Raw genomic sequence first — 19,154 nt, 5'->3', positions numbered from 1 at the left:
TCTCTGTATGATGCAATGCAGTTCAACAGAACCACAAACTACATCTTCTAAAATGACCATTAAGTTAAATCAGCGCCTCTCCAAAACAGTTGTAACACAATCAGAACACTATAACCATCGCAGAGGTTGCAGGACTGTTGTATTAGTGTGCATTAGTTTTAGCGTGGTGTAACGCTCAACACATCCTGTGCCTCTCAGTTTAGGACAGCTGCAGAAAAGCGTTTTGTATCTCACATGCACCCACAGAAGTACCATGTTTATGTCTGCCCGCTGTATTTATATGTGACTGCTGCTTCTTGTTCTTTCTGTCCTGTCTGCTCCCTCCCTTCTTCCCCCTTTCTGAATTGTCATACTCTCTTTCATGCTTTTGTCTCCCTTTCTCCTCCATAACTCCCTCCATCTACTTCTGTCCCCCTCTCCTCCTAACGTCGCTCTCTCATTGTCTACAGTCGTGTGTGGCCGTATGCAGTGGGGTGTGCGCGTAGCTATGCTGTGGCCACAGATAAGAAGGATGAGGCCGGCGTTGCAGTGCGATCCAAGCAGGCTCAGCAGTTTGACTGGGCTCTGACCAAGCTGGACAACTCTGTGAGGAGGACCGGCCGCATCACCAAGACCCTACTGCTCCACATCTTCCACGACATCTGCAGGACAGGTAGGCAGGCAGAACAACAATCAGGGAGACAGATGAAAAGATCGGTGTCAGACGAAGAGGTTCGACCATTATGTAATCAAACTACCGATACCCCCGCAAAGTTGTTGCCGATGGCCATGAGACCACTGGTGGTGAGGAAAAGTTTGCTGCATCTTCACACTCAGGTGGTATCATCCATTAACAGCAAATGGTGGATGATAGGATATATTTACAGCAAAATATATCTCTAGAATGTTACTGTATTATTCCATTTTAATCCTTGAAGTCATCGTCCAGTCTTAAGTGTAATATGACAGTACATTGACATTATACTGTATATTGAACTGAGCAAACTTCATGCATCTTCAACATTTTGTTATCCTGATTCGTTATCCTGTCTTTCTCCTTCTTCATCCATCCTCACCTTCTGTTCCTGTGTGTTTGCAGGGTATCCCAGTGGTAACCAGGCCTTGTTGCTGCTGCGTAGCTGTGGGTACCTGCTGCCTGAGGTGCCTCAGGAGGAACGCACTGTGCTGGCACACCGCATGTGGGAGAAGCTGAAGGAGCTGGGTAAGAGGCCGCACCGATGGCAAAAACTTAATCATCATATTATCTAAAGTACTGTCTGGTTGTTCGCTGCTGAACTTAAAAGTGTTTAACCACAGTTTTAAATATTTCAACTATCAGAGGAGTCTTTGGTGTGTCTCAGTAGACTGGGACTGAGTTGGGGCAAGTTACGCTAAAAGTGACTGATAGGAAATCATTGTCATGTATCTGATCTTATGTTACATACATGAGGTTCATGAGAATTACCAGCAGCTTTGTGCCATATTTAAATCCTAATGTCTTTGTAGAGGAATCACTGTATGTTGTAGATGTTGATAGATTGGCTCAATGTCCTCCCCAGGTGCCCAGTTTGATGTTAGTCATTACAACGCCCTGCTAAAGGTTTACCTGCAGAATGACTTCAAGTTCTCACCCACTGACTTCCTGGCCAAGATGGAAGTCACTAACATCCAGCCCAACAGAGTAAGTACCGAACAGTGGAATCATATCAAGAAACACTGTTTTCTGTGGCCAGTGTCATAGGTTTTTATTTTTATTTTGTATGCCTTTTTACTTCACTAAAGGTATTTTATTATGCTAATGCACTTCACCTGTCTGATCCACACTTTGGTTATTGTTTGATATTTTGTTTTTGCCCAGGTTACCTACCAGAGACTCATAGCAGCCTACTGCCAAAATGGAGATATCGAGGGAGCCAGGTGAACAAACTTCCTGTTCTGCGGATTAACCATCCAATAGCAGAGTACATGTTCTGATGGGAAGCTCTGACAACTGCTACTTACTGATAGACATACCTTTTGGATTTATCAGTTTTTCCCATTTTAATATTTTCTCTTTTGCCTCCCTTAGCACCATATTGGGTTTCATGAAGAGCAAAGATTTACCCATTACTGAGGCTGTTTTCAACTCCCTGGTGACAGGCCACGCTCGTGCTGGGTGAGTGTCACAGCTTTTGTTCTTTTAATCTGTTGTATTTAATTACACATAATAAGTGTTGTGCTGGAGTAATTGGATTTTAAACAAGCTGTCATGTTTATCGCCTTGCAGTGATATGGAGAGTGCGAAGAACATCCTGTCTGTGATGCAGGGAGCGGGAATTGAACCGGGTCCTGACACTTATGTCTCACTGCTTACCGCCTATGCTGAAAAGGGAGACATGGACACACTGAAAAAGGTGTGTGTTTTCAAGACAGCGCTGATTTAACATTTTGTGTGTGTTCTTATCTAAGGAATAGTTTCCATTTTAATTACTCTTCTCTGTACTTCTACTCCAATTTTGCTACTGCTCCTCCCCATTTCTTCTTCTTTTCTACTCCTCCGCTCCTTCTGTTTTTTCCCTATTCCTCCTCCATCCTTCCTCTCTTTTCTATTTCCCTGCCTCCCGATCTCACTTCATCAGACTATAGAGGAAGCAGAGAGTGCAGACTGCAATCTAATGGACAGAGACATCATGCAGATCATCCTCACACTGGCCAAGGCCGGACACCAGCAGCACATCCCACAGATGGTTGAGCGCTTGAAGCAAGAGAGGGGTTATGTGCCAGGTACAAATGCACGCCTCATGTTTTCCCACAGCCAAAGTAACATCAGTCTGAGACTGGGACTTTCTGCTTAGTCACTGTTCGTTTATAAAATAACTTTCCACAAATTAAGTTTAATGCTTAGTAACACTAAAAGGTTGCAATAATTATTTTGTAAAATGTGGAAGTAGTGGTGGAAATTCTAGTTTTATAGCTTTAGCTATAGCCTTGTAATTTTGACTGTCACATGGGAAGAATGTTTTTTTGTTATACTAATATCTTTTTGTAATTAATTAATTAGCCATTGCATAATGAACACATTGTAGAAGCACTGCTTTTGTGCTGTAAGCTGCATAATGCTTGCTGCTGGTCAGGTAGCGTTCGTTAACATTAAATCGTTCATAAACTTAAGAGGCTAAAGAACCAGATGCCTGACTCATTAAAGTGCCAACTAATGAGCTGTATTTCTAATCGTATTGAAAGTGTTATGAGGCTGAGAGGAATCTGCATTTGTTGTTCTTGTAGATGCCATGAACTTGTGTCTGAGCCTCATCACCCAGGGACAGGAGGACACGGCTTTTACCATCCTGAAGAATTTCCCCACACTGCAGCCTGATACTGTGAACACAGACTCCCCCAACCTGGGCAACTTCTTCCTCAGACACTGTGTCAATATGGATATGGTACATGAAAGAAAAAAAAAAAACTCACTAACCTCGTCTTACTACACAAACACAGACACAAATGTTTACTGAAGTGTTTTAAAGAGTTGCATTTGGCTTTTAGCAATCAGTTTAAGACTTGGTTGCAGTGATTGTTGAGTATTAATTTTGATGTTTAAATGTAATTTTTGATTTTTGTGTGTGTGTGTGTGTGTGTGAACAACAGGCAGTGGAGAAGATCGGGCACTACTGTAAAGAGCTCCAGGACTCAAATCTACACACTTCACCACTCGTCTTCTCCTTGCAATGTGCTCTGGAGGCCAAGAAGACTGGTACAGCACATGCTTGCACTCCTCACTAATTCTATACACACAGCCTCATCTGTGCACATTTAACACATTGTGAATGCAACATTAAGGCATTAACCTCTTGACACATGCTAAAAAATTATATCACATTTACATTTACTTATTAGGCAGAGGCTTTTATCCAAAGCGACTTCCAAGTGAAGGATCAGATCACTGCAGTGATGGAAAACTGGAACCGTCTTACATGTGAATAATATTTTTCTTACAGGTATGTCTTTACAGCTGATGAAGATACTGAAGGAGCAGGGCTTACCCATAAGGCAGCACTACTTCTGGCCCCTCCTCAGTCCGAATATGAAGAACAACACAGCTGGTACACACGCACGCACACACACATTCACACACACACACACACACACACACACGCACACTCACACACACTCTCACACACACACAACACACACACACACACACACACACACATAGCATGTTACGGGCCGATGATATCAGTCTTTAATATGCTTTTCTTTTTCATTGACTCCTGAAAGATGGTGATTACATGTCACCTGTTTTGTATAAAATTCCCTCTTATTTCCCCCAAAATGTTCTAACATAAAGTCTCCTGTTTGCATAAAGAAACAGTTTTTACTATTTAGTTTGTGGATAAAAGACTTTATATACTTCTATCCTGTGCTGTACATCCTAGAAATACACTCTCACTTGGATGGCAGGAGCTTGAGAGAGACCACGAGAACTTGAACTTGAACTTGGTGAGCTGTCGTGACAAGCTCGTAGTTTTATCCTAAAGCCACTCCAACTTCATGTGAGCAATCCCATGTGTATGTAAGAGCCTAGGTGCTGCAAGGAAAGGAACATGCGTACAAGCTGTTTGTGCCTCCAATCTGACATGGACAGGGTTATTTTGTTTATTTTGTTTTTGGTGAGCATGATATTAGCAGTTTATGAGTGTGTGTGTTATTTTTGTTATACAGAGGGGATTATGACTTCCTCTGTACCAGAAAGAGCTTTTAAAGGAGAGTTTCCTCCTCCAATATTAATGCCTCACAGAGTGGTCCAGCTGGGACAGGTTTCACTGGGCTGGGGCAGTCAAGGGCAAAGAGGTCTGATCCCTGCGTGAGAGAGTTAGAGCGGGAGGAGATGAAACGAACACGTACATACACACTTACTCACAGATACACACACATATACTCTCTGGAGAGCTCTATGAATAGATCGCAAAGTTTAGAAGAGGTCCAAATGTCAGCCACTCTCGACAGATGTGCTCCAGACCCAAAAGAAACTCTGACTTTCAGAAAGTATGCTCAGACGTGAATGTCATATTTTATATTCCTTTTCCTGATCTCCAAACACTTGCCACTTTTTGCCCCCGGGTTACATGTTTACAGCAAGTCAGTTGTGCTTTTTTTTTTTTTCTTTTATTAATTAAAGCCCTAATTGTTGGAAGTAACCTTTGATGGATGATACAGATTATGTACTGGGAAGAAAATAATTACCCATGATGTGCCTCCGTCATCTAAGGAATTTTAAATGGTAAAATTTCCAACAGTAATACAGGTGTTGCAGCATTTCCAGCTCACAAACTAATGCCACACACCCAAAAGCCGACACTGCGTCAACTGTGCGGAAGCTGCTGAAAGAAGAAAGTGGTGCACAGCGTGTATGGATGGTTGATCTGGTGATCTCTGCCCCGTGGCGGAGGCACCTTAGATTCCTTGTTAGGGCGACTCGTGAGCTCAGTAGCCTGAAGCGTCTCCCCTTCACATACATGGGTGCAGGCACAGGCCTTAGCCTGAGGGGTCAGAGGTCATTTTGCGCCAATGGCTTTCCTCAAATCTTTTCTCAAACCAAACTTGTTTCTTAGTCCAAATCGCCCTCTGTCCCTCACCCCTGTACTCCCTCTCCACTAAAGGTCTGTGTTCAACCTATACCTCCCAACATGTGGCCGGCCCCTATAGAAACCCAAGACAACCCCATGTCAAGATATTTATGTAAGACTTGGGAACAGTAGCATAACAATAACATAACAATCAGTATAACAATGTGTTATGTTTCTTTAAACAAATAGCTGATATAAGAAAAGGCACACAAGGATTTATGTTACATACTGTATCTCATGAAGCAACCCAAGGGCACCAATGTGACAGTCTTTATAATAAAGATGCACATATAATTATCAGGTTGTTGCCAGAATATATGGAAGAGCATCTTTAGAAAAAATTCAGTTACTGTCAGAACATGATTGGATTTAATGTGTTTAATCTGCATTCACTTAGACACGCAGAGCTCTTTACTTTGATTGACTTCCAGTGGAAAACTGGTGCTGGTGTCTTTTTCTTCTCCATCTACCACTAAATACCAGTTAAATGACTCAGCAGGTGCAGCTTTGGTGGAATATGTCTGTTCCCAATTTCTGGCTCGGCTGAAGTTTGTCATTTTCTTTCTCTTGATTTTGTTAGCGATGAGCTCGCGGTGGAAATCGTCTCAGTGACCGATAGCCGGCATTTGGAGACTTGTCAGAACTCAGAAGTCATTAGCGAATGTGGCCTGTCAAATGCGTTCAGCAGCAGCTTGGCTTTTAAGTGCTTTATTTATGCTGAGCTCTGGCTCTCTCTTTGGGGTTTTTTAGAGCGATTAATAAATGATGTATTTTTCCCCTGTCAGCTAATTGACAGCATTTGAGCTGGCAGGGAGGAGAAGCCGGGTAGACTGGTGCGGCGATGCTGCAGATTGACTTCTCTGTGCGGTCGAGACAGATGCTCAGTTCGAATGGTGAGATGCCTCAGTGCCTGTGTCTTGGCAGCATGACGAAGAGGACTAGACATGAGTTTAAACATGCGCACACACACACACACACACACACACAGACAGACACATACTGTGACTTAAATTCTTTAACCGCACAGTCTCAAAGCCACACAAACGATATCAGACGGCATCCATTTAGTTATCACAGTGCGGAAAGAAGGAAGAACGGAAGGAAGGAAAGTGGAGAAACTTCTCTTTTGCTTACACACTCGCTTGTTTCCGATGGTGTTAGCCTTAACCCTCATGAATGATGCAGCCTCTCTCTCTTTTTTTTTTTTTTCCTTCTCTCTCCCTCCTGCTCTTTATACTCATTGGCTGCTGGAGGTGTGTGTGTGTGTGGGGGGGGGGGGGGTTTGAGGGGAGGAGGATGTGGGGGGGGCAGTGCAGGTGATGTGACTGATGCAGAGTGACTTGATTTCATGTAAATGCAAGCGCTCTGAGGGAATTCACTTTGGATTACGCGCCCCACTGTGCACGGCCCATGAAATATTAAGCGCCGTGTCACTTTTTGTCCACAGGTGTCACTAGCGGGCAGAGAGGCCGAAGCCGTGGAATTGGAGGAGAGCAACGGGGGAGGGATGGGGATGGGGGGGGAGATAAGGAGAGGAGGGGAGGGGATGGGAACAATCCCTTTGCATTTTGATGAGGTGTGGATTTGGCGGGTTTAGCAGAAGCATATGCTGGGCCGAACTTCCCACCTGCCGCCAGCTAGTGACCGCTTGTCAGTTCTTGCGACGCAGCGCGTTCTTATCACTTCTGACATGGTGGAGCCAGAGAAAGAGGGAGGGGAGACTGCAGAGGAAGGGAGTGTTTCTAGCCGTGTGTGTTTTGGGTGATGGGAAATGTAAAGGCTTCCTCATCCAGTCTGTTTTCCTTCCTGTCTGCCCCCCACCCCAATTACCTTACCTTATATATGTGACCTCATCTTCAACCCTCTCACTCTGTCTTTAATGCAGCCCTTTCTGTCAAACATAGTGGGCTGCGTTAAAGAAGCACCACCGCAGCAATCTGTAATTCAGTCCTGCATGAGCTCCAGTCTAGCATCAGCTGTTAATTGCTGGGATGAGAGCCAAACATTGCCTTGCTTAAAAGACAAAAAGGCAATGCAGTGAGTGAGGATGACCTTGCAGGTTTTCTTGTCTCACAAAATGGACATTTTCTTGAATTCTCTTCTGTTTTTAAATAAACAACCCGTCGCTGCCTCACAGCCAACACAGCCACCTTCAGACAGTCATAGATACAGAGAGATGGAGAGACAGATGGTGTTGGAGGAGAAAGAAAAGGAGAAGTGACAGGTACTCATGTCCATGGATGGGAGGAGATGACAGCGACCGGTTCACTCCACTCCTCTTTTCCTCTCTTTTCCCCGTCCTGACTTCTCCTCTGTGACAGTTAACCTGAAGACATGAATCTGATGATGATATCTTGTGACCACTGCCATGCTTAACTCACTACTTTGATACTTCTTGCCCGGATGGTATGTCAGACTTTATGCTGACCAACCTGGAGAGGCCTCTACTCTTCTCAGTTCTCCTCTGTGCCGAATCCTTATGTAAACTGTTCAGACGGGGGGGGCAAAAAGGATTTCTTCCATATAAAGATTATGGGGCGAAGACTCTGACAAATGACACTGTATAATACCACATATTATTTTCTGTTGTATCTTTTCTGTTTTTCCTCATCATTTACTTATTGAACCCTTTATGTGTAGTTCTCTTTCCAGCAAGTTCATATCGGACTAAAGAGACTTTGTGCACTGTCATAGCTGAGTCAGTTAAGACCACTGAGACATTACTGCGTCGGGCACGACTGCAGCACTTCCTCTCTCCCGCTCTGTTTCTGGACTCCCTGTCGTCACCGAAAATTTGCCAGACAACCGGCAGAACATCCAGAAAGTTACAGCACTCCAAAGGATTGTAAAAACCACAACGTATTGTTTTTATACTTCGTCACCAGTTTTAATTAGTGAACTAGAGGTGCTGATAGCTGGATTTTTTTCACTATTGGATAGAGCCAAACTAGTTGTTTCCTGTCTCTGTGCTAACATAACCAGCTGCAGGTGGCAGCTTCATATACGATACAGACATGAAAATGGCATGTGTAAATGTGTACTTTTTTTTTTCCATAATGGCGAACATGTGGCATTTCTTAGTAGAATGACTTATTACTGCTTAGCTAAGACATGCAGGCACTTTGCCATAAGCCTGTAAGTAAAGGGAGTGAAAACTGAGCAAAAACAACTTGGGGTTCGAAGGGTTAAAAGCTCTTGGTCACAGACCTGACTTGCAAAAAGAAAAAAAACAACACACACAAACATGCTTGTTGGACAACTGAAAAGTGCTGATTATCATGAAAGCTAACGTGCGGAAGCTGGAAAGCGCTAGAGAGAGAGGGAGAGAAGGGCGGCTTATGCATTTATACGTCCAGCTCTCCATTCACTTGTTTTCTGTTTGTCTGGCTCACCGTGAAATTGATTATGGATTATTCAGGAGGAAGGCAGGTGCTCCCTCTCTTCTTTCATAAAAAAAGGGCCGGATGAAAGCGATTAGGGGGTAAGAATGGACGGGTGGATGGCAGAACGGATGGATCCTCCATTGAGAAGAAAGAGGAGGATCGCCTGTTTACTTTTTCTTGAAAGCAGGATAGATGGATAGTGAGAGGGGCAGATGAATGAGTGATATGGATGGAGGGAAAGGCTGGATGGATGGATGGAGTGGTTCAGGTAGCCCTACCTGGGGTAATGCAGCCCCAGCCACAGGTTTTAATGGCATATAAAAGCCTCGGACTCATCTTTTATTCAGCTAAAGAGAGAGACCACCAGGTGAACACACACGTCCCAGGAGGATGCAGAAACACGGAGCTGTATATATGTGTGTGTGTGTGTGTGTGTGTGTGTGTGTTTCAGAACCAGAGTGGAGTAAATAAACACAGCATCTGGAGGTGTGTCAACTCAAGGAAGCACTTCATGGTAGTTTGCTGAAGTCCGCATGGGAACAAGGTGTATTGATGCACTGTATGCTGTCATACATAGCATATAGATGTATTGATATTTCTGTCCTAGAACTGCATAGCAAGACACACTAAGAATGAACACACATGAGGACGTGTGTATGCGCTCATTTAGGCCCATGTCCTTTGTGGGCACGCTCCCAGACATATGCAAAGTGCTGCAGTGCCTCCTCCATATGTGCACACACTCACAAACACACAGATACTTGCGGGCATATTGAGTGTGTGTGAGTGGCTGTTCCATATGCATGTGGCTGTTTTGGCCTCCTTCCCCGGGGCAGGACCTCAGGGCTCTGCTGGAGAGCTGGGCGATTGTGCAAGAGTCCACTTCAGGCCTAGTGCATGTTTATGTACACGTATTCCACCAGTCCAAGGTAGAGAGGGAAGTAGCCATTAGCATTTTGTCGATGGAGTGTGTGTGTGTGAGAGAAAGTATGTACCAGCTTATTTCTTAGACCCATACTTAAACAGTGGTTACACAGCTCCAGGCCTGCACATGAAGTGAATGGAGCAGAGTGTGCATATCTGTAAAAGCGCAGCATGTGATTCAGTTAAAACAAAACCAAAGGAAAAGGTTTGTTTGGATCCACATACAAGAAACTAATCTCATCCTCAACTATTGATCCAAATGTCACAAATCACTGAGTTACATTTGTCACTACCAATTTATTCTGGAGGACATCAAGGTGATTTGAAAGAAAATGCTAATTACTTTTTGTGTGTGTTGTAGGTGTGCTGGAGGTGATGAAGGGCATGCAAGAACTCGGCGTGTCTCCCGATGCAGAAACTTTGACCACCTACGTCGTACCCGCCTTCTCCAGCATAGAGGCAGCACAACAGGCCTTCCAAGTAAAGTCCAGAAGTCAGTGTTTGTGTGTTCACACGTGGCAAGTGAAAAACTTTTGCTGACAAAAAGGGCATTTCTCTCTGTTTAGGATGCAGGTGTCCTCCTGCAGTCTGTGGCCTTCTTGTCTTTAAAGGTTTGCTCATTGGCTGTGTGCAACCTGGCCCAAGTGTACCCCCTGTGTAAGTCTACACACACACACACACACACACACACACACACGCACACTCCAAAGAAGCTCTACTGCATCTTGAGCACCCATCATCATGGCTAATCGGCGCAGTGTTAACACAAATACACACACACACATACACACACACACACTTGCCCACTTACTCCTCTGTGCTCATCAGGCCTTTTAAGAGATTAGTCTGTGTGAATATGTAAAGAGCGAGAACGAGAGGCGCCTCAACTGGCAGTGGGACGGGATAGAGGAGGCTGTTAAATAATGGATGATTCTTCTTGTTTTCTGTCTTTCATCTCGTTTTAGTCTCAAACATCCACCATTGGTTTTCATATACGTCGCTCTCTTTCCTTTTATGTATTTCACAGTGTCCCCAATGGATTTCTTCACCTCACATGAAGAAAGTCTTCAGCGCTTTTCAACATTTAGTATATTTCTCCTCGCAATGCAGTGTTGCCAGAAACAGAGCGCACCCTCAAAATGCTTCCCTCAAAAAGTTTCTCAAGCAAGAAATGCCAAACCCTTGCTGCTTTCATTTTCTCAAAGTTAAAGAATTTGCAGCTTTTCTTTTTTTTTTTTTTCAGTTTTATATCATTTTAAATTGAACTCTTTTGGCTTTTTGGACTTCAAACAATTCTAAGATGTAACCTTGGGCACTGGAACTGGCATTTTTCACAATTAATTAGATTCCACCCCCGGCCCCTCATACCAGATCTAAAAAAGAATTAGTAGAATAATTGATAATGAAAATAGTCATTGAGTGTGGCCGTGGAAATCTTCCTCACTTTATATTTCTTGGGTTTTGGCGCGCAGATTAAAGAAACAGGCATTAGATCGACTGGTTGCCAGTTGGAATCCTGGCTGGGAAACTCAGGATTGGGGAAGTGACTGAGAGGCTGTATATTTCATTTGTTATGCCTCCGTACCTGCGACAGCCAGGGCCATACATCCGTCCCATTCTCAGTAACACCTGGACATCATTTAACACAAATGTCTGATAGAAAGAAAATGATGAAGTGATGACATTTTATATCCAAATGGTCAAAATTCAACTAAACAATGACATCATAATGTTCTGCTAAAACACTTCCGGCCGTTATTCAGTGCTGTAACTCGGGAACAGAGGGAGAGATTTTGACCATATTTCGTGCAACTTGGCTGGTTGGCAAAGGCATACAACCACAATGTGGTAATTCTAGTGGTCAAAATAAGAGGCCTGAAGATATAGCCCTTTTCTACTGCCTGGTAGTAATCACATCGATCAATCCATATGAAGACAAGTTGTCCGTCCTCTTTCTCTGTAATCACTTTCTGTTTGTCACTTCCAGTGTCGGATCCCTCCTTCACCGCGTTGGATCTCAGCTATTTCCGTGGCAGCCTCATCCTGGGCTTCAAAAAGTGAGTCAGTTAAACCACAGTCTGTGTCTTAATGTGTCCTCTATCGTTTAATATTCTACATTTCTCCATATTTTGCCTCATAACTCCTGACTGGCATTTAAGGGAGGCCTGTAGCACTATTGGCGGTCACTGTGGCATATGCTATGAATATGACATGTGCAGCCTATCACACCATCTACAGTGTCTGTGTATGGGCATCTGCAGGGAAAAAAAACACTCCATCACACACACACACACGCACACGCACACGCACAATGCCTCATGCATATGGAGGCCGTCATCCCTCAGCTCTTGCCCCCAAAGCACCGTGGGAGATATGTAAATTAGCAGATGCCCAGCACTGCCCCATATACCCAAACCCCCAGACTGATCTCACTCTCTCTCTCTTACATACTCTCTCTCTCTCTCACACACATACACACACACACAGTTAGCCTTAGGACCAGGGTCTAACCCTTGGGCTTTTGTTGAAAGGGTGTTTATGAATATTTACAGTTTAACACCACACACCCACACAAAAACACTCCGGCCTCTGAGTGAGGCTGGAGGTGAGTCAAAGAGAAAAGTGCTGACTTGTCTGCAGGGCTCAAAGTTATTTCTTCCACTAAAAAGCCCAAATATGCTCAGTTGAGCCCAACTTTGAAATTTCCATTCAGCCAGTACGTTCTTTGTTGCCGCTGACGTGTTAATTAACAGTCTATAATCTAACTACCACGAAGGATGAAATAAAGATTATGTGGTGCAATGTATCCTTTTAAAACATTGAAGGTCATAAAATTAATTGTAGCACTGAATGTTCTGCTCTTGGCAGCATAGTTTTATACTTTAGTAGTGAACTACTCTAGTTCAAGGATATGTGAAAAATAAAACAACTCCTTTTCTGTCTTTTTTCTTTTAAGTTGAGAGATCCTCTGCAGCTTGTATTTTCAAGGAAAAAATGGGGGTGGTTTTAACAGCAGATGGTTGTAGCAAGAGTTTCTTGTTTCAAAACCACAACTAAATGTAGATAACCAGATTTTGTGTGTGTGTGTGTGTGTGTGTATCTTTGCAGGTTTTTCTTTTGATAGTTTAAGACAGTATATCCACTATTTGTTTGTCTGTCTTTTTTGCGGCTGAATCCGCTTCCTCTCTTCCATTTGCTTTGCTCACATTGCATTAACACACACACACGCACACACACACTTTCTGACTGTTAGGTTGCCTGACAGGGTCGTAATTGGGCTTGTCACTTGTGGAGTATGTGTGTGTGCGTGCGTGTGTGCACATGAGTGCCGTGTCATTGCAATGCGGGACCTGCCCCTGTCAAAGACAAGGTCAGGGGATAATTTAATCATTAAAGACCTCCTCTTCTCTCTTCTCCTCTCATCTCCCCGTCTCTCCTCATCTCCACCAACTAGCTGACGACGCCAGAAATGTCACACGTTGTCATCATTTAGCCTGTGTGTGTGTGTTCGTGTCTTTGTGCACGAGAATGTGTCTTTTGTGGTTTCCCAGGCTTTTGTGCTGCCGTCTCTCCTCTCTCTTGTACTGTGGGATTGAGGGTGTCAGACTGAGAAATCTGTCGCTTTTTCTTGCTGTTTGGTATTGTACTACACTGTCAGTTCAGTAGCTATGTCAGCATGACACACTCAGTATTATGGTTACTTAAATCAAATACCATTACTGTCAGAAAATTCATTTATTCATTTAAACTCATTTAGCTCAAATATTTTAGGGAATTCTAATACTAATAGGGAATTGGGAGAAAAATACAATAATTAAAATATAAATACATTTTTTATCTACTGTATTCTTAGAGATTTAAAACAGTAGTTACACCCTATGACTACCTGTTGCTTATATATAGACTGATTAAATTAAAATCTCCAGTTCACCGACAGCACGAGCAGTCGACAATAAACGGTATATTTTCGAGGCGTTTCCCAAAATGGTGATTTGACAGTTTTCAACCTTAGTGATCATTTATGGGGGAGAAAAGTCATGCAAAAGAGTGAAACTGAGAGTTAATAAAAATTCTATAGGTGTGGAGAAACATTAATTGGAATAAGCGTTGGACAAAAAGATGGGTGAGGAGAATAATTCCTCTTTGAAAGAGTGTGTGTATGTATGTGTGTGTGTGTGTGTGTGTGTGGGGGGGGGGGGGGGGTAGGTGCCTCTTTAGGAGATGTACCTTCAGAAATGTAAATGTTCTTTTATGTTTTGCTGTCTAAAAGCAAAACGTACCCACGCTTATGAGCCAATGAATTAACCCTGACATGTTGGAGTCTCGTTGACCTGCTGGTGATGCATGTGGAGCGGGTGCTCATGTCTTGTCCTCTACTGCCCCCTGCAGGTCTGACGATGTGGAGAGCATGGTGAAGGTAAGACCTGAATGTGCCCACAGCGTTTGGAGAATGATGTGTCAGAACAAACGAACAGGGTTTACCTGTTTGAAATTAGTTTAGTGCAATATATGAAAACACAGAATCTTTTTTTTTTAAACAGCTTTTTCTTGCTTATTCTTCACAACAAAATAGCTATTATAACCTATTTTCTCACCGTCTGCTACACACCAAGTTAGATATAGGGAGAATATACAGTATGACAAATGCCATCTGCTGCCTTTTTATCTAAATCTCCTTACGGCACAGTGGCATACAGACAAAGAAATGTAGAGGATGGATCTTAGTTTGTTCCTCAAAGGGCAATTTTATGCAAGATAGTTTGCAAAAATGTAAAATAAGACATAATTGTTTATATCAAATGATATTAAACTGCATCTTTAGCCAGTAACCCGGTCTGTGATGTTAATTCTGTCTCATACCTTCTATAAACTACAGTGTTAATGTACCGTGTTTTTCTTCTTTCCAGATTACTGAGCTCTTATACAAAGACGAGCGCTTCTCCAACGAAAGCTCCAATCCTGCTGGTAAGGAAAGATTTTTACACTGTTGTCACAGGCAAGTCGGAATATATATATATGTGTGTGTGTGTGTGTGTGTGTGTGTGTGTGTGAGTGTGTGTGTGCGTGCGTGCGTGTGTGTGTGTGTATATATCTATTCGTATCTATCACATATCAGTAATCAAACTTGCAGACTGCAGTCTCTGCAGTGTGTGTCTCAGTCACTTTCCAGCTATATGTCAGATCACAGAAAAATGCCCTGTGTGTGTGTGTGCGTTCAGTTTCATTAGCAGCAGACTGCTGACCAGTCCACTCCATGCCATGAAGCCTGTGTGTGTGTTTATGTGCAGGTGTGTGAGAGTGAAAGACGTGCTCTCTCCGTCGGAGGAAATAGAGCCTGGCTGCTGACACAGCGCTGAGTGGTTAAAGTGTATGAGAGTGTGTTTGTGTGTGTAAGTGTGGGACTGCATCTCTGGTCTGGCTGTGTGTGTTTGTGGAGTGTTAATGTCGCTCTGCATCAGTGTGTGTGTCACAGAGAGTCCCCAGCCCTGAGACTGGTGTGTGTGTTTGCTGGTGGGAGCGATGGAGACTGTTATCCATGTCACATCCCGTTAGACAACATCTGCGATCGTGTGTGTGCGTGTGTGCGTGTGTGTGTGAGAGAGAGAGTTGAAATAAGAGAAGGTTGTCACTGCCAGCCGTCGCACATTCACTCACACTGCAGCCCACAAGCAGCCTCTGTCAGCAGAAAGGACACACAAACACACACTCTGCAGAGGTTACAGAAAAAATAGTATAAATGCACAAATGGATGCAGTGACTGACACAGTGGCAAATGAAGTTTATTCCCAAGACAACTACTCACTCTCTGTGTGTGTGTTTGTTTTTTTGTGTGTGTGTGTGTGTGTGTGTGTGTGTGTGTGTTTCCATCCCGTCCAGAAGGGGTATCCTTCTTGTTGTACAGTCTGATCGACAACATGTCAGAGCAGGAGGTGCAGGCACAGGAAGACAAACTGAGAAAATTCTTCAATCAGCTAAAAGATCAGGTACTCACACACACACAAACATACACACACTCACACATACACATGCTCAGTGATGAGGTGACAAATACAAACACACACACACACACACCATACATTCATACACCAATATACTGCATATCCCGTTCATTCATAACCTTCCCGCTTTAAAGGAGCTTACACACTCTGATCTGAGATGATTTGCAGTGTGTAATCAGACTCGGATTATTCACAATATACACACACACATACACACACACTACAGAATAAACTCACACAACCTCCTCCCTCTGCTCTATTTCTGAAGAGTGAAGGTTTGAGTTGGGCCATCCAGACATGTCGTGGAAGATTAAATCATGTTTTACACTCTTTGGTGAAAGGTCACGTCTTAACTGGCCGTCCAGCGTGGAACCTTTTTGGAGGCACAGAATCGCCCTTAAATCAGACATCAGACAATATAGCTTTAAACAGAAACCAATAGTATCATCCATCATGTTATCCAGGATGCTGTGGAGCGAATTTGCCAAGTCGGACTCTTGATTTCATAGTGAAACACTCATGCTTGACGGATCAGTGTGAGCTCAGTAGGAGCTTGTGTGTCTGAAAGGACCCTGCTTAGCTCGTTGATTACACTCAATAAGTGTTTATCCTGGTAGAGCTGATGAACGATTAATATGAATCAGCATTGTCTATTGAAGAACAGTGTGTATTTAACATAAAGCAGAACAACAGCAAAATCCTCTGAGTAAACATCAGAGCTGCATCTAATGATTATTTTCCTTATCAATTTTGTCATTCATTATTTATCATATCATATCGTCATTTTGTCCGTTGATTCTTTTTTCATCCAAATAAAAGTCACCAACCTACAGAACGGATGTCACCAAAACATTTTGTATGTTGTCCGGTTTAAATGCCAGTGTTTCCAGCGGCACATAAATGCAACATTATTTTCAGCAGTCATTTCTCCAGAAATTGCAAGCTCTGTGACAGCTTCTAAATTAAGCTAAGAGAAGAGAAACCCTGTTAAGGTTATTAAAGGCCTCTTTAGTTTACTAACTGTGCGGACTATCTTCAGCTGCTGTTCACTTTGGTCTCAACCTTTGGCCTTTTAACACGTGAAACTCAACAGGTTGAGCTCCTGTTGTGCTGAGAGCTGATCTGTGCTTTGATGATGTTGATTTTTCCTCCTTCTGTCTCTTCTCTGCAGAACATAACAATTTCATTAAACATCTACAGAGGCATCAGGAACCTTCTGCAGTCTTACCACATCCCAGAGCTCATCAAGGTACAGAGCCTGACCTCCATATAGTTCAGTTTTTACTCTGAATGTTTTGTAGTTTAGTCACTTGAGAAAAGCATCAGTGTAATCGACAAACCACAAACAGCCAAAGGCTTCATGCCTTTTACATTGTGTACTGTTATTGTAGTCGCCCTAACGATGCAGATGTTGTTAACTGTGTGTGTGTGTGTGTGTGTGTGTGTGTGTGTGTGTGTGTGTGTGTGTGTGTGTGTATGTGTGTGTGTTAGGATGTGATCACTTTGGTGGATCCCAAAGACAGAATGTCCATTGGCTCAGCTGTTCCCCGTGCTACTGTAAGTACGGCAGTGTGATGCAACATAATTGAAATTTACTCTCTCTGTTGGAAAGATTTGTGTTGCTTGAATGCTTAAATTGTTAATGAATGCAGCACCACAAATGCCTCATAGTTTCCTTTAACGTTTGTCATTTTGTAAGAATCTCCTTTTCATCTGTGAGTAATTTAAACTTAAAAACAGAACTTGTGGAGATGAGTGTCTTATCAGCACAGGCTCATGTACACATGTGGTGGTGTATGTAGTTATTGATGAACATCTCTCTGTCTCCATCAGGGAATTGGAGTTAATGTGCAGGTGCTTGAGAGCAAATTGGCTGAGCTGAAAGCAGAGAACAAACCTTTAGGCTCCGTTCTCAAACAGGTCATCCAGGCTCTCTGTGTGGAGGAGGTAGGATTTGTTTTGGACAACTCGGCACACACAACCTCCTCTTCCTCGTGAAAATTAGTCACTTTGTCTGCGCGTTTACCCCTGAGATTTGTCGTTTTTGTTTTGCGATCAGAACCTGCAGCGCGCCCTTGAGGTGAAGCAGCAGTACGAGGAGGAGGTGACAGTCAGCAGCTACACCATCCTCATCAACCAGTGCTGTCACCACAACAATGTGGAGGAGGCGCTCAACCTGAAGAGGGAACTGTGAGTAGAGCAGGACACACACACACCTACGCACAAGGCAATGCTGTGACCAGTAGTAGGCCATTAAAGTTTAACTTGAGTGGTATTAGGGGAGACAGTAATGCAGGGTCCGGACCCTCTGTTGACTGGCTGGAACACAGGAAACTCTCCCGTCTTCCTCCCTTGTTTCTTTTTCTCGTCGCTCACCACCCGGTTTCAGCATCAAACTGAAGTCAGACAGCGCAGTAGATGAGTTGCATTACTGTAAATGGACTACATTAATCTAATCTGTCACTCGCCCTCTCTCTGTCCCTGTCTTTAGAAGTCGTAAGGACTCATCAGCAGTGCTGGATACCAATAAATACATCACCCTGGTCAGGGTGCTCTCCAAGAATGACAGAGTGGAGGGTAAGTTCCTCAAGGGCTGCAGCAAATTACCGCTTTGATTATTGGGTTGTCATTATTAATCATTCAGTCTATTGAGTGTCTTGGTAAGTAGTTCAAAATAAGTAACTTCTTCAAACTGCTTGTTTTTTTTCGGACCAACTGTCCAAACCCCAAAGATGATATAATTTTAGCTTAAAGCATTGAAAACAATTAATTGATTATCAGAATTTTTGTGTCTGTTGATTAATTGACTAATCCCACTAGTTCTTAGTTCCTCACTACTTTTTCTCTGACAGTAAGCCAGATCAAAGGAGATCAGGCTTGAACTTAAAAAGGCCTACAGATGTGTGTGTGTGTGTGTGTGTGTGTGTGTGTGTGTGTGTCACCAACTCTGTCACAATCTGTCTTTCTCCCTCCCTCAAACCACATTAGCCAGCCATTTCCAGAATGCTACGGTGGGTTTCCTTCAGCCCATCGAAGACACAATTACCATCAGTTTTGCCGCTCTGCTTTTTGCACACAATGACAGGCAAAATGTTTCCCTTGTCTGTCCTCGCCTCTCCTCTCCTCCCCTTCCTTCGCTCTCTCTTGGGCTTCGTCTCTGTCTCTCTATCTGACCCTCTCTCCCCTGTTCTGTCTCCAAGCGTGTCATTCTCTCACCCCCCCCCCCCCACCCCACCCCACACACACACACACATACACACACA

At 43.4% G+C, this 19,154-nt stretch overlaps 1 protein-coding gene across 1 annotated transcript in view; it reads left to right on the top strand.

The window, feature by feature from the left end:
- Nucleotides 1-19,154, top strand: part of lrpprc (leucine-rich pentatricopeptide repeat containing) — a 57,279-nt gene that overhangs the window by 1,051 nt on the left and 37,074 nt on the right. Inside the window, exons 2-22 of the mRNA XM_056395203.1 lie at nt 450-652; nt 1,079-1,201; nt 1,539-1,660; nt 1,838-1,896; nt 2,048-2,134; nt 2,246-2,372; nt 2,598-2,742; nt 3,244-3,401; nt 3,607-3,712; nt 3,957-4,061; nt 10,254-10,372; nt 10,459-10,549; nt 11,880-11,949; nt 14,282-14,309; nt 14,800-14,857; nt 15,770-15,876; nt 17,063-17,140; nt 17,383-17,448; nt 17,725-17,838; nt 17,951-18,081; nt 18,383-18,468. Of these exons, the coding sequence (XP_056251178.1) occupies nt 450-652; nt 1,079-1,201; nt 1,539-1,660; nt 1,838-1,896; nt 2,048-2,134; nt 2,246-2,372; nt 2,598-2,742; nt 3,244-3,401; nt 3,607-3,712; nt 3,957-4,061; nt 10,254-10,372; nt 10,459-10,549; nt 11,880-11,949; nt 14,282-14,309; nt 14,800-14,857; nt 15,770-15,876; nt 17,063-17,140; nt 17,383-17,448; nt 17,725-17,838; nt 17,951-18,081; nt 18,383-18,468 (2,183 nt within the window). The remainder of the gene's footprint in view (nt 1-449; nt 653-1,078; nt 1,202-1,538; nt 1,661-1,837; nt 1,897-2,047; nt 2,135-2,245; nt 2,373-2,597; nt 2,743-3,243; nt 3,402-3,606; nt 3,713-3,956; nt 4,062-10,253; nt 10,373-10,458; nt 10,550-11,879; nt 11,950-14,281; nt 14,310-14,799; nt 14,858-15,769; nt 15,877-17,062; nt 17,141-17,382; nt 17,449-17,724; nt 17,839-17,950; nt 18,082-18,382; nt 18,469-19,154) is intronic.

The sequence above is a fragment of the Seriola aureovittata genome, chromosome 14 (assembly GCF_021018895.1).
Source record: "Seriola aureovittata isolate HTS-2021-v1 ecotype China chromosome 14, ASM2101889v1, whole genome shotgun sequence".
In the NCBI taxonomy this organism is placed as follows: Eukaryota; Metazoa; Chordata; class Actinopteri; order Carangiformes; family Carangidae; genus Seriola; species Seriola aureovittata.
This window is presented reverse-complemented; position numbering and strand designations above follow the sequence as displayed.